Here is a 14,272-nt window from a genome sequence, read left to right on the forward strand (position 1 = left end):
CCTACCTCTTAACTCAAACTCCATATCTATTAAGCAGGTAACAATGGCATTACCTTACTAGTGTTACGATTAAAAGAGAAGGTAGATAAAGCATTCCAAACTATTCTTTCCGTGTAAACATTAGTCATCACTATGCCTTTGTTAGGCTTTTTTTTTTAATCAATAAATCAGAGAAGTTAAATAATCAGCGATTGTAAAATCTGGTAAGACGGGTGGAAGCTGGAATGGGTTCACTCTCCAGCAGTTCCTAGTGAATCTTTCTCTTCCAAGTTCCCTTTATTACCTCCTGTACTACTGAGTGCTGGGAAAAGGCGAAGTATCAATGTTCTTTCTTAACACAGATGTGAAGGAGTAGATGCTGGCGAAAGGCGGTGAGGAGTATGTCTGGAAAAGGAAACCTACGTGTTCTTAAAAAGGGAAAATCAAGGCGCCAAGACACAGGGCGCAGCACCACGCAGGACGGCGTGCGAGGCGTTCAGGTTCAGGTTGAGGTTCAGCGCTACCTTCTGCGCCCAAAGCGCTCACCTGCAGTGAATCAGCCCGAGGGTTGGTGACTAAATGTCAGTTGAAGCTAACTTTTGCCCTTCAGATTTCTGGCTGGCCGCGCAGTGACACCTAAGGCAAGTTTCAATTTCACTTCAGCGGAGGCCCCTTTTTTCCTGCCAGCGCCTTTAGAGTCACTAAATGCTTCGCGTGCACAGGAAGTATCGCGAGAACTCCACGGGCTCTACCTTCTGACGTTCTCGGTGGTGATAGTCGCTTTTGTTCTCGCGATAGTTCAGGGTACACGGGAGCCCGGCGACCCGGGCTTCTGTGAAACATGGCGGTCGGCTGGGACCGTAACACAAGGTAAAATATTGGAAACCCGCTAGGTACTCTTCCTTGGTTGTTCCAGGGCTACCCGGGTCGTGAATGCGGTTAAGGGGACCACGACCCTGACACAGGCTTGGATTCCTGCCTTTATTGCATCTGGAGAGCAGGCCAGATCGAGGACCCGCTCCACCTTCCCCGGGGGCGTTACTAGCAGGACCCTGGGCAGCGCTGAGGCTAGCAGCTCTCGGGTCTCTCATCCCGGTGTCCCTGAGCCCACTTGCAGCTCGAAGTAGTCCATGGCTCTTGACCCTGCTTTTCCAGTGGTGTCCGGTGCCCCGTGCCCCGGTGGCTTCTCCCGCCTGCAGGCGAAGTGGGGTCCCCCGGGTCGTGTCCGGTCCCCCTCCCGGTGTCTGGTTCCCTCCTTCCATTCAGACACCACATCCTCCGCAGCACGGTGCCTCCTCTCAGTTTTCGAGGAGGAACGAGGTCTTGGCCGCTTGGGAGAAACGGGGAAGGGGCAGAGCAGAGCGAAGATGCAAAGCCGTGTTACTGCTTTGTTGACTCCACAAACCTTCGGAGGGCAATTGTTAGCTCCTGGGACCACATCGCGTTGGCTCTTGGTAGTAAATGAGGTTGCTAGACCATCGTCTGAGACAAGACATTCAATTAACTTTTATGTGTTTAGGCTTTGGTGCCCTCGAGACCAAAGGCAAAGTAACATCTGTTAAAATGTTGCAAGACTGGCTTTCAGAAGCAATTAAAGATACAGTTAAAAACAGGGTTTATTCATTTGTTTGAAGTTGTAGTTCAGTGTTTCAGTTAATTACTAAGCCCAATACATTGAATTCTGCTAATAGACCTGAAGAAATGAATCTGGTTTGTTCACTGAAGGACTTGTGGTTATTTGCCTCATTTGTTTATTGATGTCTTGAAGTTAATGTAATTGTTCCAGTTCTGGTAGAGGAAAAACATGAGAAACAGAAATTGCATGTTTTGTAGAGGGAGTTGGGAAAAGGATTTCTTTTTGATAGTAAACTGATACATGACTGAGTCTTATAAATGCGAAAATATATCACGTTTAAAAGATCTCTTAAAGGAAATCAGGCCTAGTCTGGAACAAATAAACAAAGAATAAACAACAAAGAATTAGAAAAAACGCACACATTTCTTTTCTCTCGGGTTGGTGATGTAAATGGTAGAAAGGATGAAATTCACTTTTAATAGAAGTTACTTTTAGGCAGTCTAGGCCTGCTACAAATTCTATTTAATAGTTCTCCAATATTTTAATTCTGTCTCTTAACGTCTTAGCAAACTGTAAGCTCTCTGTGCCTTAGTTCCCTTATCTGTAAAATGAGAAGAATAATGTAGTAATACCTAACTCATAGGGAGCTTGTAGGACTAAATGTTTTAAAACTTGCAGAGCACTTAGAACAGTGCTTGCCATACAGTCAGCACTCAGTGTTAGCTCTCATTGTTTTTTATTTTTATTTTCATTTTCAATTTTATTTTTATTAGCCTTGGTAGTCAAAATAGAGATGATGAAACTACTTTTTGACAACCCCCCCAAATTGATTAAACATACTTCATTATGTGTGGTTAATGTGTTGTTCAACTCTTCCTGTTGCTGCTTCTTAGTTACTAAGACACAAGTTCGTCCTTTCTTCTCCATGTGGTCTTATTTAATCTAGGTGACTTCTTCTATTCCTCTAGGTGCCTTGTTAACCCATGCTTTTGCTTTTAAGAACAGTCATTATATTGTAAATGTTTCCTGTGTCAGTGACCTTTTCTCCTCATGTTTTTGTTTCTTATACTTCCTAATTTTAACTTTGTGCACTTTTTTTGGCAGCTGCTGTTTGAATTCAGGCCCTCATGCTTACAAAACAGGTACTTTACCACTTGAACCACTGCCAATCCTTTTCCTGTGTTACGTATTTTTGAGATAGAGTTTTGCAAACTATTTGGTGAATGGCTGTCTTTGAATTGAGATCCCCCTGATCTCTGCCTCGCGAGTAGTTAGGATTATAAGGTGCTCAGTTATCTTTCTTTCTTTTGTTGAGTAGCTACTATAGTCAGGTTGTACTTTGATGAAGATTATAATTGTCCTTACTTCATATTGCTAGTAGGCACTTCCAGATTGTCCTGTTTCTAAGACTCTACAGTCTCTTTCTCTTCTCTTAACTTTGATTCTATAAGTTTATGCCATCCTCCATCCTCACTCTAAGATCATCAACTAACCTCAGATACTCTCCCACTTTCCTCAAAGATTTTAATATCTAAATCTCAAATATCTTATGAAACTTTCCCTTTCTTCTGAGAATTAGAAAGCATTTACAGCAGCCCAAGGAACCCACTGTTGAGGAAAACCTGCGCATGCTCAGTATGCAGAGTTCAGTGCTGTACTTCGTAAGCTTGGTTCATTTTTCCCATAATACTGCTGAACTTCCACTAAAGACATGCCAATGTTCAGTGAACCCAGATTTTTACTTTATTGCATAAGCACATTCACTTTCACCTTGATTTTTGGGTGCCATTTGCTTTTTGGGAGGCATACGTATTTTCACAAAATCAAGGGTAGAGAACACTCAGCAGATTTAAATACAACTGACAATAATAATCAGGGACTGACTGCTGCTCTGCACCTACTGTGCTGTGTGGTATACACATGGGAAAAATGGGTTTTTTCTGAAATTTCTTTTTGACTTTTAAAAATTTATTGTTATTTTTTAATAACACTTAGTTAAAACCTCAGGTAATCCACAAATAAAACAGGCTTACTATGTTAAATGCCTCATGTTTATATTAATAACTCTGGAGTAAGCCAATATGTTAAACCCCTCTACCCTTTTAAAATAAAATTCTAGAGGGAATTCTGAGAAGTTGAGGGTCTTTCCAAATTTGTCACACATTCAGTAAGTGCCTTGAACATACTTAAAACATACTTAAACCAACTTGTCTTCCAAGTAAACCTTTTTTTATTACAGAGAAAGTTACTAGAGTTATTTGAATTATTTGGGGTCAGACAGCTTTAAAAAGATCTAAATTTTTTTTTTTTTTAACAGTACTGGGGCTTGAACTCAGGGCCTTCACCTTGAGCCACTCTACCAACCCTCTTTTTGTGAAGAGTTTTTTGAGATAGGGTCTCGAACTGTTTGCCTGGGCCAGCTTCAAACTGTAATCCTCCTGATCTCTGCCTCCTGAGTAGCTAGGATTACAGGTGTGAGCCACCAGCACCGGCAAAAGATCTAAATCTTAAAGTGAAAGGTTAAGTACATTTTTTTTTTAAATAATGAGTGTTTGTACAGTGAGACTAAGCTATCTTGTAAATTGCTTACTGTATTCTAATGTGATAAATAGTCAAGTAATTTAAATTTATAGATAGGTTGTAGTGATGGCCTGAATAGTATTCATCTCCTTTCTTATTTAACAGTCTATTTTAGTTTCCTGGGACAGCCTTAATAAATTTAAAGCAATGGAAATTTATTCTCTCACAGTTCTGAGGGCTGCTAGAAGTCAAAAATCAAGATGTAGAGAGAGTCATGCTCTCCCTGTGAAGAATCTAGGAAAAACTCCTTGTTTCTTCCTGGCTTCTGGCCAATCCTTATAGACATGTCACCCTAACCTTTGTGTTCTGTGGCATTCTCCCTGGTCTTCTTATAAGGACATCAGTCTTTGAATTTTGGGTCACTCTAATCCAGTAGGATTTTATCTTCATGAATTAATTTGCAAAGACCCACATATTTCCAAATATGTCTCATTCACATGTACTGTTGTTAGGATTTTAGTGTATCTTTTTAGGGGCACGGTTCAACTCAGAACATGGCCATAAGTATTATTATTTAATGACCAACTAAATATTTGTCATTGCCAAATATATATTAGAAGTAGAAGTTGGCACAATAAACTTGCATAATAGAAGATAAATTGTCTCCTTTTGTGTTTGGAGAAGTGATTAATTGAGTGGACTGTAAAAAATTTCCGAATTCTGTGTATTGGCAAAACCTCTGGTAGCCTCAATATATTTAAATGGATACAATGATGAAATATAATGCTACATGATATTACTTACATTTAGTGTTGAATGTCTCTCTATTCCAGAATATAAGGAGGTTTATTTCTTAGGCAGTTTTTCAAAGTATTATCTTACTTGTTATCAATGACTTTCTGGTGTGCTTTTTTTTTTTTTTAATATGCTGGACAGTTTAGGAAAGATGGGGGAAAAAAAAGAAAAAGATGTGATTTTGGAGATTGCCCAAGTATATAGGAGAAAAAAGCAGGGGAAAGGACTGAGTTTGAAGATTGACATAGAATTACAAGTTTTAGTCTTTCTAAGTAAAGATATCCAAGAACAAAACAAGCCAAAAACCTGTTACCTGCTTTTATAGTTTTGGAAAGGAAAAGGTATTTTGACATACAACTAGGAAGGAAATCTTAAAATAAAGGACAGATTTTTAAATTGAATTAAGTTTACATTTAAAAAACTTTCCTATACTGTCATTGGTTTTTTTCATTTAAAGAATTTTCTAGTAGAATACCAGTGACCTCTGGGGAGCATTGATCTAAGGTATTTCTTTTTAATTTTTTATTGGGATATATTCATTATGGGGGGGATTTGTAGTGACAATGCCAGTTAGACTTATATCATACATTATTTCATTGTCCCCATTGTCTCTTCCCCCTCAGCCTCTTCCCCACCCCGCTTAAAGCAATTGCAAGAAGTGTTTTAGTTCTGTTTCATATCTAAGGTATTTCTAAGTACAGTTTGACAGTGGCTCACCAACCAGGCATGGTTGTACACACCCCTAATCCTAGCACTCAGGAAGCTGAGGCAGGAGATCAGAAGAAGACTTCAAGACCAGCCTGGGCTACACAGCAAAAAACAAAACAAAAACCAAAACAAAACCAAAAACAGCAATAAAAAGGACTGGATGAAGAGGCAAATGGAATGGTAAAATGGTTTTGGGGCAGTGGAATTGGTTAACTGTCTTTGGGAATATCAGGGAAAATGGAGTGTGGCCGATGGTTGTTTCCATTCAGAAAGGAAAATGATGATTTGTATTTTTTGTGTATGTTTGTGTGAGTTAAGTGGGAGAGTTTATTGAGATAGAAAAGTGTAAGGAGAATATAGCCCCCAGAGTTGTAGAGTGGGGAGAAAGTCCCAACACAGGATGCCGTGATGCTTTGGATTTTAGAAAGAGAGCAATTTTAAGAGTTGAGAAAAGCCAAAATGTGATCTTTCTTGTGGGTGGCTTTGCATAGAATGAAGATGGAAGTCATGGTGAAAGGTTTTAATGTGAATGAATGCCATAGGATCATGAGTTCAAAGGATGATGATGGAATGAGGAAGAAGTGAAAAGTTGACTCCAGGTGCTGGAGTCATTAAAGAAATTATAACTACATGCAGATGTCAGTGGAATATGACAAACACTGAAGTGAGAGTCAGTGTGAACTGTGATTTGGAGCATAGACTTTGGAGCCAAGCTGTTTGGTATCCAATCCAAGTTCTACCAATTGTGTGGCTCTGGAAAAAGTATTTGACTATTCCTGTCTATAAGTGGAAAGAAAAATAGCATCTGCACCATAGAGGATTAAATGAATTAATATGTACTGTGCTTTGAATTACACCTAGCATGAAAATTAGCTATTCTTCTATATAGTATATGTAAGGTAGACTTGCAAAGGGAAAAAAATGGTTGAGAACTATGATAAAAACACATTACTCAGAAATGAAGTAAGGATTGGATGGAAATAACCACCATGGAAAAAGTCAGTTTCATAATGAGAGCAGGTAAGGGTTTGCTTTTAGTAAAACTAGAAGTTATTGGATAAAGTGTTCATGCCAGAACCAGTGGCTTTGTGTAGTAGCAAGTATTAGAAATGAAATGAATTTCTTGGAAGGAGGTTAGTGAGCTTATACGAGTGGGACAGGAAGAGTACACACTGGCATAGTGCTTCATTCTGGGATGATAATCAAGGAAAATGGGGATGGAGGAGGCTAGAGACTGGGTGGTGGCTAAGTGGGATATGCAATCTGGGTTTTCAAGAGAGGAATGCTGGGTAGGTTGTATTTGTTCTTGGGTAGTTGTAACACTAGCTGCTTGCCATACTTTTACATTTATATATTAATTAAAAAGAAAGCATTTGTAAAGCTTACTATGAAAATATAGCAAAGTTTTGGAAGTAGAATTCAAATTTTATTTGCTCAACAATGGTGTACCAACTCTGACATCCACTGTCTAGGTATTGGTAATATTAGTGAGAACAAAACAGAAATATCCTTGTTCATGAATCTTATGTTTTTACATATTTATTTACATATTTGCTTTGTTGTGATTTGAAATTTGTGCTACTCTGGGTGTTTCTGGGGAAATTTCCTTCTCTTCATATTTATTAAATACCTGCTGTGCCAGTTAGTGGAGATACAAAGATCAAGTTAGACATGGTTCCTGTCCTAATAATCAAATTTCTCCTAATAATGGAGAAAATTGACTATGAAACCAACAATCAGAAGTAGTGTGATAAAAGAGCACATACATTTTGAGGGTTAAAGGAGGTTTTTTTTTCCTCTTAAAGCAGAGATGAGTAGATGGTGGACTTGAAAAGAAGTAGGGTTAGTCAAATGGTAGATGAGGGAGGGGATAGAAAATCTTTCTAGCAGAGAGAACAGCATTATTTGAAGAACTGAAGGTGACTCTCAAAACAAAAATTTTTGATTTGAGAGCATTTTGAATTCTCAATTTTTGGATTGGGGTGCTCAACCTTTACCATTTAGGCCAAGGCAAGAGACTGTTGCAAGAAAAAGAGCCAGGCATGGTTGTGCATACCTGTAATCCCAGTACTTGGGAGGTTGAAGGAGGAGGATCATAAATTGGAAGCCAGCCTGGGCTACATAGTGAGTTCAAGGTGAGCCTGGGCAAGACACTATCAAAAAAAAGGAAGAGGAGGGGGAGGAGAAGAAGAAATGATGAAAAGTATGTTTTCTTAGAAGTGACATTAAACAAGGACTAAGATGTATCCCTTGGGTTTAGTACTAAGGAAGTATTTAGTGATCTTGATGATAGCAAATTTAGTTAAGATATGAGAGTGAGTTAAAGAAGTAGTTCTAGTAGATGAATGGAAACACCTCATTTCTTTACTTGAGTTTCAGGAAGTTTTTATTTTAAAGATCAGTGGAATGAACGTATTTAATCTTTAATCACATAAATTGAGTAGAAAGTAAATGATGAAGAGGGTCAGTCTTGATGCAGTTCTATTGAGCATCTTTGGAAAATAAATTTGATTTTCTCAGAGGAGAACAAACTCAGGGGACATAATTTATGCCCCCAAATCATGCAGAAGCTCACTTTGCAAATGAGAATACCAATGTTACAACTGACACAGAGATCAGAGACTGTCATGTGTTTTGTCTACATTATCTTGTTTTTTAGCGTTTCAGAAACAAAATCATATCCTGAAAGCCACTATGTGAGCATGGAATAAGCAAGGAAAGTTATTTTTAATGGCAAATGAAGTCAACCTATTAATGCTTTCGGTTTTCCTTTGCAGCAGTAACTCCCTGGTGGACTGATTCTAGAACCTTGGTTAGGATCTCTCTTCTGGACAGTGTCATGATTACTGCCAGCTTTTGTTTTTGTGCCCTTCCTTTTTCTTCATAAGTGATCTTTCTGTGGCCTTTTCCTTCTCTTCAATATTGAATATATCCATTAGATTTCAGGCCCCAAATCTGTCTGCTTATATTCTTTTTCTTATGGTAACCTCTGTAACCATCTGATTTATTCTGCTGATTGATTTTACTAGGTGCTGATTTTGTTACTGGAAATTCTTTATGGTATCACCATATTATTATCATAGTGTTATAATAGTTGGCCTTGCATGTTGTCACTGGCCTTGCATGTTGTTGTTCTGCATCCATGACCAGCTATGGATTGAAAAACAGAAAAAAAAATTGTATCTGTACTAAACACGTACAAACATTTTTCTTGTCATTCCTTAAGCGTGGCAACTATTTACATAGCATTTATTTATTGGGTTTTTTAAGTAGTGGAGCAATTTTTTTCAGTTATGTCGAGAGGATGTGCTTAGATTATATGAGAGGATGTACTATGCCATTTTATAAAATGGACTTGAGCATCCAAGGATTTTGTTGTCTGGGGGTTGGGAGAATCCTGGAATCAATCTCCGTGAATACTGAGGTATGACTGTATGTTAAAATTATGTAAATTGTCAGAAAATTAGTTATCCTTTGGCCTTACATATTTAGGTGTACTTTTGGCATGCTGATCAAAAAATAATTGCAGTTTTGTTTATTTTTTAATTTTTATTTATTTTTTTTTTGCAGTACTTGGAATTGAACTGAGACCCTCAGGGCCTCATGCATGCTAAGCAAATGCTTTACCTCTTTGAATGATGTTCCAGTCCTCCTTTCTATTTTTGTTTCTGATAGCTTCTTGCTAACTTTGGGCTGGCTGCAAACTCAATCCTCTTGTCTCCACCTCCTAAATAGCAGGGATTACAGTTGTGTACACCAATTCAGCTTGCAAACAGTTTAAAAATATTTTTATTATAAAAACAGATAAATTTGGAAAGTCTGAAAATGTGTAAAAATGGCAGAATCTTCCCATGATCTGCTTTTGGCATCTTGTGTATAGACTTTGGTTACATATCTTTCCCTGTCTTCCATAAAATTAGAATGTATAAGGCTGGAGAATCTTCGTAATACATCAGGAGTTATTTTCTTATGTCATTAAATGCCTCCTTTTATATTGTTTTCAGTGGTTACACAGATTGACCTGTTATTTCATTTATAACTTGCACATTGGATACTATGAGTTTGTTTCTGTATTTCATTTTTTCTTTTAAAAAGCACTCTGAGAAATATCCTCATAATCAAATTTTTGTCATAACTAAGATTATTTCCTTGGGATACACTTCTAAAGAGGACTTTGCTTAGTCAAAAGGGGACTGGTGAATATTTATATTCTTGTTAGCCTATTTTGCTTCATTACTAGCAACATATTATAATTTTAATATATTAAATAAGAGAAAACTATTTTTATTTTAACTTACATGTTTAAATGTTTAAAGTGTGGTTGGATTATTTTTCACTGTGTTTTGTTTTTGTTTACTGTGTTTGTGTGTGCAAATTGTCTTTCCTTAGTTTTTATCAGTGTGGGAGTAGAGAAAGGGTGATGTAAACCTGTATTAAGTTCTTTTTCTCAAGGAAGGATGAGAACACTTAAGTTTTAAGGACATTTGGTAGTTATTCTAAAGTAAAATAAAATAAAATAAAAACCTTTTTAGAGGATTCCTTTGTTCATGAATTTACTTTCTCCTTAGCATGACTATATGAAGGAAAGGGAAGGTTTTCCTGAAGATGAGGCGACTGAATCGGAAAAAAACCTTAAGTTTGGTGAAAGAGTTGGATGCCTTTCCAAAGGTTCCTGATAGCTATGTAGAGACTTCAGCCAGTGGGGGTACAGGTGAGTTCAAGGTAAAATTCTAAAAGTGAGGCTTCTGAGTGACCCAATCAATAACATATATAAATATGGCCATTCGGAAGAAGTCATCAATGACTTGTGCAGTAATTTTACAAGTGGCCTGTCTTTCCTCATATATACTGTGTTGGCCCTGGTTTTATGCTATTTGTATTCTCTGTAGCATCCAACCCAATGCCACCTATGCATTTAGCACTGCTTATTAAAATGTTGAGGAACAAATCAGTGCTCAGTACTGCTGTGGTGTTCTTTAGTTAGGTGTAATTACATGAACAAGTTTTTTTTATATATAAATAGAATTTAAGTTGGAAGAAGTTATGTAATGGTGTTGATGCTGCCTCCTTTTTTGTTAGAGGTAAATCAGTATGGACATTATAAAAAATTCTTAAATTTGGGAATTTAACAGTTCTTACTGTTGAGAGCCATCATGGGGTAATGGTTAAGAGCTTAGATTTTAGATCCAGACTTTGAACTGAATTTAGATTCTATCTGTGCCCCTTCCTATGAGGAAGTTACTCAAATTTGTCCTTACCTTAGTTTCTTCTGTGAAATGGAGATATTAATATTTACTCTTAGGGTTACTGTGTCAATTAAGTAAATTAATATATGTAAAATGCTATAGCAGTTTCTGGTACAGATAGAAGAGTTTATTAAATAAAATGGAGATATATATAAGAAAATTTATGACTATAACAATATTTCCATAATTTCTTTTACCTTGATGAACAAATAATATATTTCACACAAGATTGATATTTAATTGGATAAAATATGTAATAAAATGCTTACTATTTCTAATCCCTGGTGCTGCTTTGTTAATGGAAGCAGTACAAATTCTTGTTGCACAAACCACTTTAAATGTATTTTGGTCACAGTACATGAAAGTCTTCCCTTTTTGTCAGGCCTTTTACTCACTTGTAAATGAGGTAACATAGTTAGGAAACTGTAAAGTAGAGGAGTTTTGTAAGGGACTTGAGAGTGTTATTTGAGTTTCTGGCACACAGATTATGTGGCTTCTCAGCATCTAAGAATTTAGGCTAATTTTTTGTTTTAAATTGGGCTATAAACATGGGTTATTCTTTAATACTGAGGGGAGTTGTTTTCAATTTGTACTGTGAACATACTTATTTTCATCATTTATCCTATCTGTAACACTGCTACATATTAGGTAAAAAAATTTGTGCTTTGTAAATTGTTGCCAAATGTTTAGTGAGAGGTATCCTTAAAATTAATTACTCAGTATATAAATGTTTGTGTTTATTTTAGTAAATTTTCATTTTTGAGCTATTCTAGAACAAACCTATAATAAACATTTTGAAGAGAAACCCTTTATAGTAGCTATCCAAATTATATTAGACACTTTTTTTGCTCATTTTAATCTCACTTAAAAATAGCAGTTTACTTTTTTAATTTTCTATTTTTTGTTGAATTTCTCAGTTTCTTTAATAGCATTTACAACTATGGCTTTATTAACAATAATGGAATTCTCAGTATATCAAGATACATGGATGAAGTATGAATATGAAGTAGACAAAGATTTTTCTAGGTAACTACTTTTTTCTTGAAATCCCTTTAGAGTCAAGTTGTTTTAAAAATAATATATTTAAGATACTGGTTTTAGTTCTGAAGAAATAATGCTGAAAAATTCTCTTTAATTGTATATATTAGGTTAAACATTTTAGATTCATTTACTAGTTAAATTCTAAAACAGTTTTTCAGATTTACTATGTACTTGTTTTAAAAAATCAGAACATGATTTCCTTAATTGTGGATATAGTGGTAATTGTTTGGAATTGTTTATTTAGATTTTGAAATATCTTACTGATCTGTGTGAGCTAGAAAGTAAATGGTCTAAAGATAAATTGTGTACACTTAGTTGGTTTTCATAAATTATATCTAAGCTAAGCTAATTTTTATCTATGTAGGTTCACTTAAAATTTTGATAATCTGTATTAGGAAACAATGTACTTTACATTTATTCATTTTTGTTTGTTTTTTTAATTTTTTGTAGTGGGTTGCAGATATTAAGATTGCTTGTAATGTTAAGATTGCTATACATAGGGAGACACTTTTATTTCTGAGTTCAAATCCCAGTCCACCATTTGCTAGCTACATGGCTTAAGGAAAGTTACTAAGTTTGCCTCTGTGTGTGTTTCAATCGTCTGTTCTGTAAAATGGAAATAACAATTATAGTATCTTTCTAATGAAGTTTATGGACTTAAATAGACATTTGTAAAGTCCTGCGAGCTTTAAACAACTGGCTTCTTTTGGGCCTCAGTTTCTTCATCACTAACACAAATATTACTCTAGATTCCATTACTTTTCAGGAAATTTGCTCTTGTTCTTATTTCACTTGTTTTTAGCACCCATAAAAGACTGCATTTTTCCAAATGTAGTCTTAGGTAGTTAGCCACATAAGTATATAGTGGGGACACCCAGAAGCCTATACCTGGCCACTTCCTCTGCTTCCTATAGCATTTCCTGAACTCTAGGGTTATTTTGACTGCAGTTTGAGCTCTAGGCAACTGTAAGACTCTGAAGCTCTAAACATGTATAATTCTCCTAAGAAAATTCTTAAGACTGAAAAATGTTTTAATAGGAATTGCAGAACTGATTGGTTATACCCATTCTATTTATAATGGCTAATGTTGGTATTTGAAAATTAATTTTATTTGAATCAAGCATTTGAAAATAAAGCATTGGGGCTGGGCACAGTGGCTCAAGCCTGTAATCCTAGCTACTCAGGAGGCAGAGATCAGGAGGATTATAGTTTGAGACCAGGCTGAGAGGTAATGAGATGGTATAGAAGTTAATGAAACCCAGTATCACCACGCCATTGGGTGTGGTGACTCATACTTGTCATCCCAGCTACATGGGGAATATAAATAAGAGGATCACAGTCAAGGACCACCCAGGCACAAATCAAGACGCTATCTCAAATATCACCAACACAAAAGGGCTGGTGCAGTGGTTCAAGTGGTAGAACTTTTTAAAAATGCCTTTGTTTTGGCCATATGAAATATAATCCAAGTTCTAATTGGCATGTTTTGTCTGTTTGAAATCCAAGTTTTTCGTAGATCAGTTAATTTATATTTCTCATGTTTTGCTAATGGATAGGTACTAACTTTTACCTTTTTGTCTTTTAGTAAATTGAGAATCAATATAGATATTACTGTTGCCATGAAGTGTCAGTGTAAGTACACCATCAGCTTGATGAATTTCCATGTAGTTTATGGTTCAAATGATTGCCTATAAAAATTAAAAACCACTGGATATATTTTAACTTTTTTTCTTTTATAATATTTAGAAGTTTTATTGTATTATTTAATAATGCAAATTGTTTCACTTTAGTTTAAATTTCTTATCCATAAAGAAAGATTTAATTTTCACATTAGTGTAATTAAAATAAACAAAAATTGGAGGAAATATTTGTCAGATTTGTAGTTTAGGTGTTTTTTTCCTTTCTTGTTTGGAGTACCAGCTTTTATACCCATATTCCACAAATATCTTATTTCACTGTTTTAGTTGACCACACTTTATGACTTTATTTCTCTTGAATTTTAAAACACTTTTAAGTAAATAGTGGTAAGTTATTCTTTTTTGCTTTCTTCGCTGGCTTCATTAGCACATACTGCTAGAAATAGAGAAATACTAATATGTCAGATAGATATTTATTTAATGAACATTGCTCTCAAAATTGATAATTCCTTTACATGAAAAACATCTTTTAAGTTACCACTTGCTTTAAGTCATTACTTTGGGCAAAATTTTTTAGTGTGAAATAGTTTTTACTTTGTTTCTGGGAGATTTCATCTCAGAACAACCTTAAATCTCTTTTCTTTTAAAATTTATTTTTCCTCTATTACTGGTTTTAAGAGATAAGGAAATACTTTATTTCTAAATTTTGAGCTAGTGTTGATAACTGAATGCATCATACATTGTCGTATTTGATGTTTGGATACCTTTAC

General features: G+C 35.7%; 1 protein-coding gene across 2 annotated transcripts in view; it reads left to right on the forward strand.

Annotated features, from left to right (window-relative positions):
- The first annotated feature begins 729 nt into the window (after window positions 1-729).
- Ergic2 (ERGIC and golgi 2) overlaps window positions 730-14,272 on the forward strand; it is a 35,450-nt gene continuing 21,907 nt past the window's right edge. Inside the window, exons 1-5 of one of the 2 annotated variants that reach the window (XM_074083029.1) lie at window positions 785-849; window positions 2,660-2,697; window positions 10,147-10,289; window positions 11,742-11,850; window positions 13,451-13,497. In XM_074083029.1, coding sequence (XP_073939130.1) covers window positions 10,184-10,289; window positions 11,742-11,850; window positions 13,451-13,497 — 262 coding nt within the window. In that variant the 5' untranslated portion in view covers window positions 785-849; window positions 2,660-2,697; window positions 10,147-10,183. Of the gene's footprint in view, window positions 850-2,659; window positions 2,698-10,146; window positions 10,290-11,741; window positions 11,851-13,450; window positions 13,498-14,272 lie in introns of both variants that reach the window. The other variant, XM_074083027.1, reaches the window with a different exon arrangement.

This window comes from Castor canadensis, chromosome 8 (assembly GCF_047511655.1).
Source record: "Castor canadensis chromosome 8, mCasCan1.hap1v2, whole genome shotgun sequence".
NCBI lineage: Eukaryota > Metazoa > Chordata > Mammalia > Rodentia > Castoridae > Castor > Castor canadensis.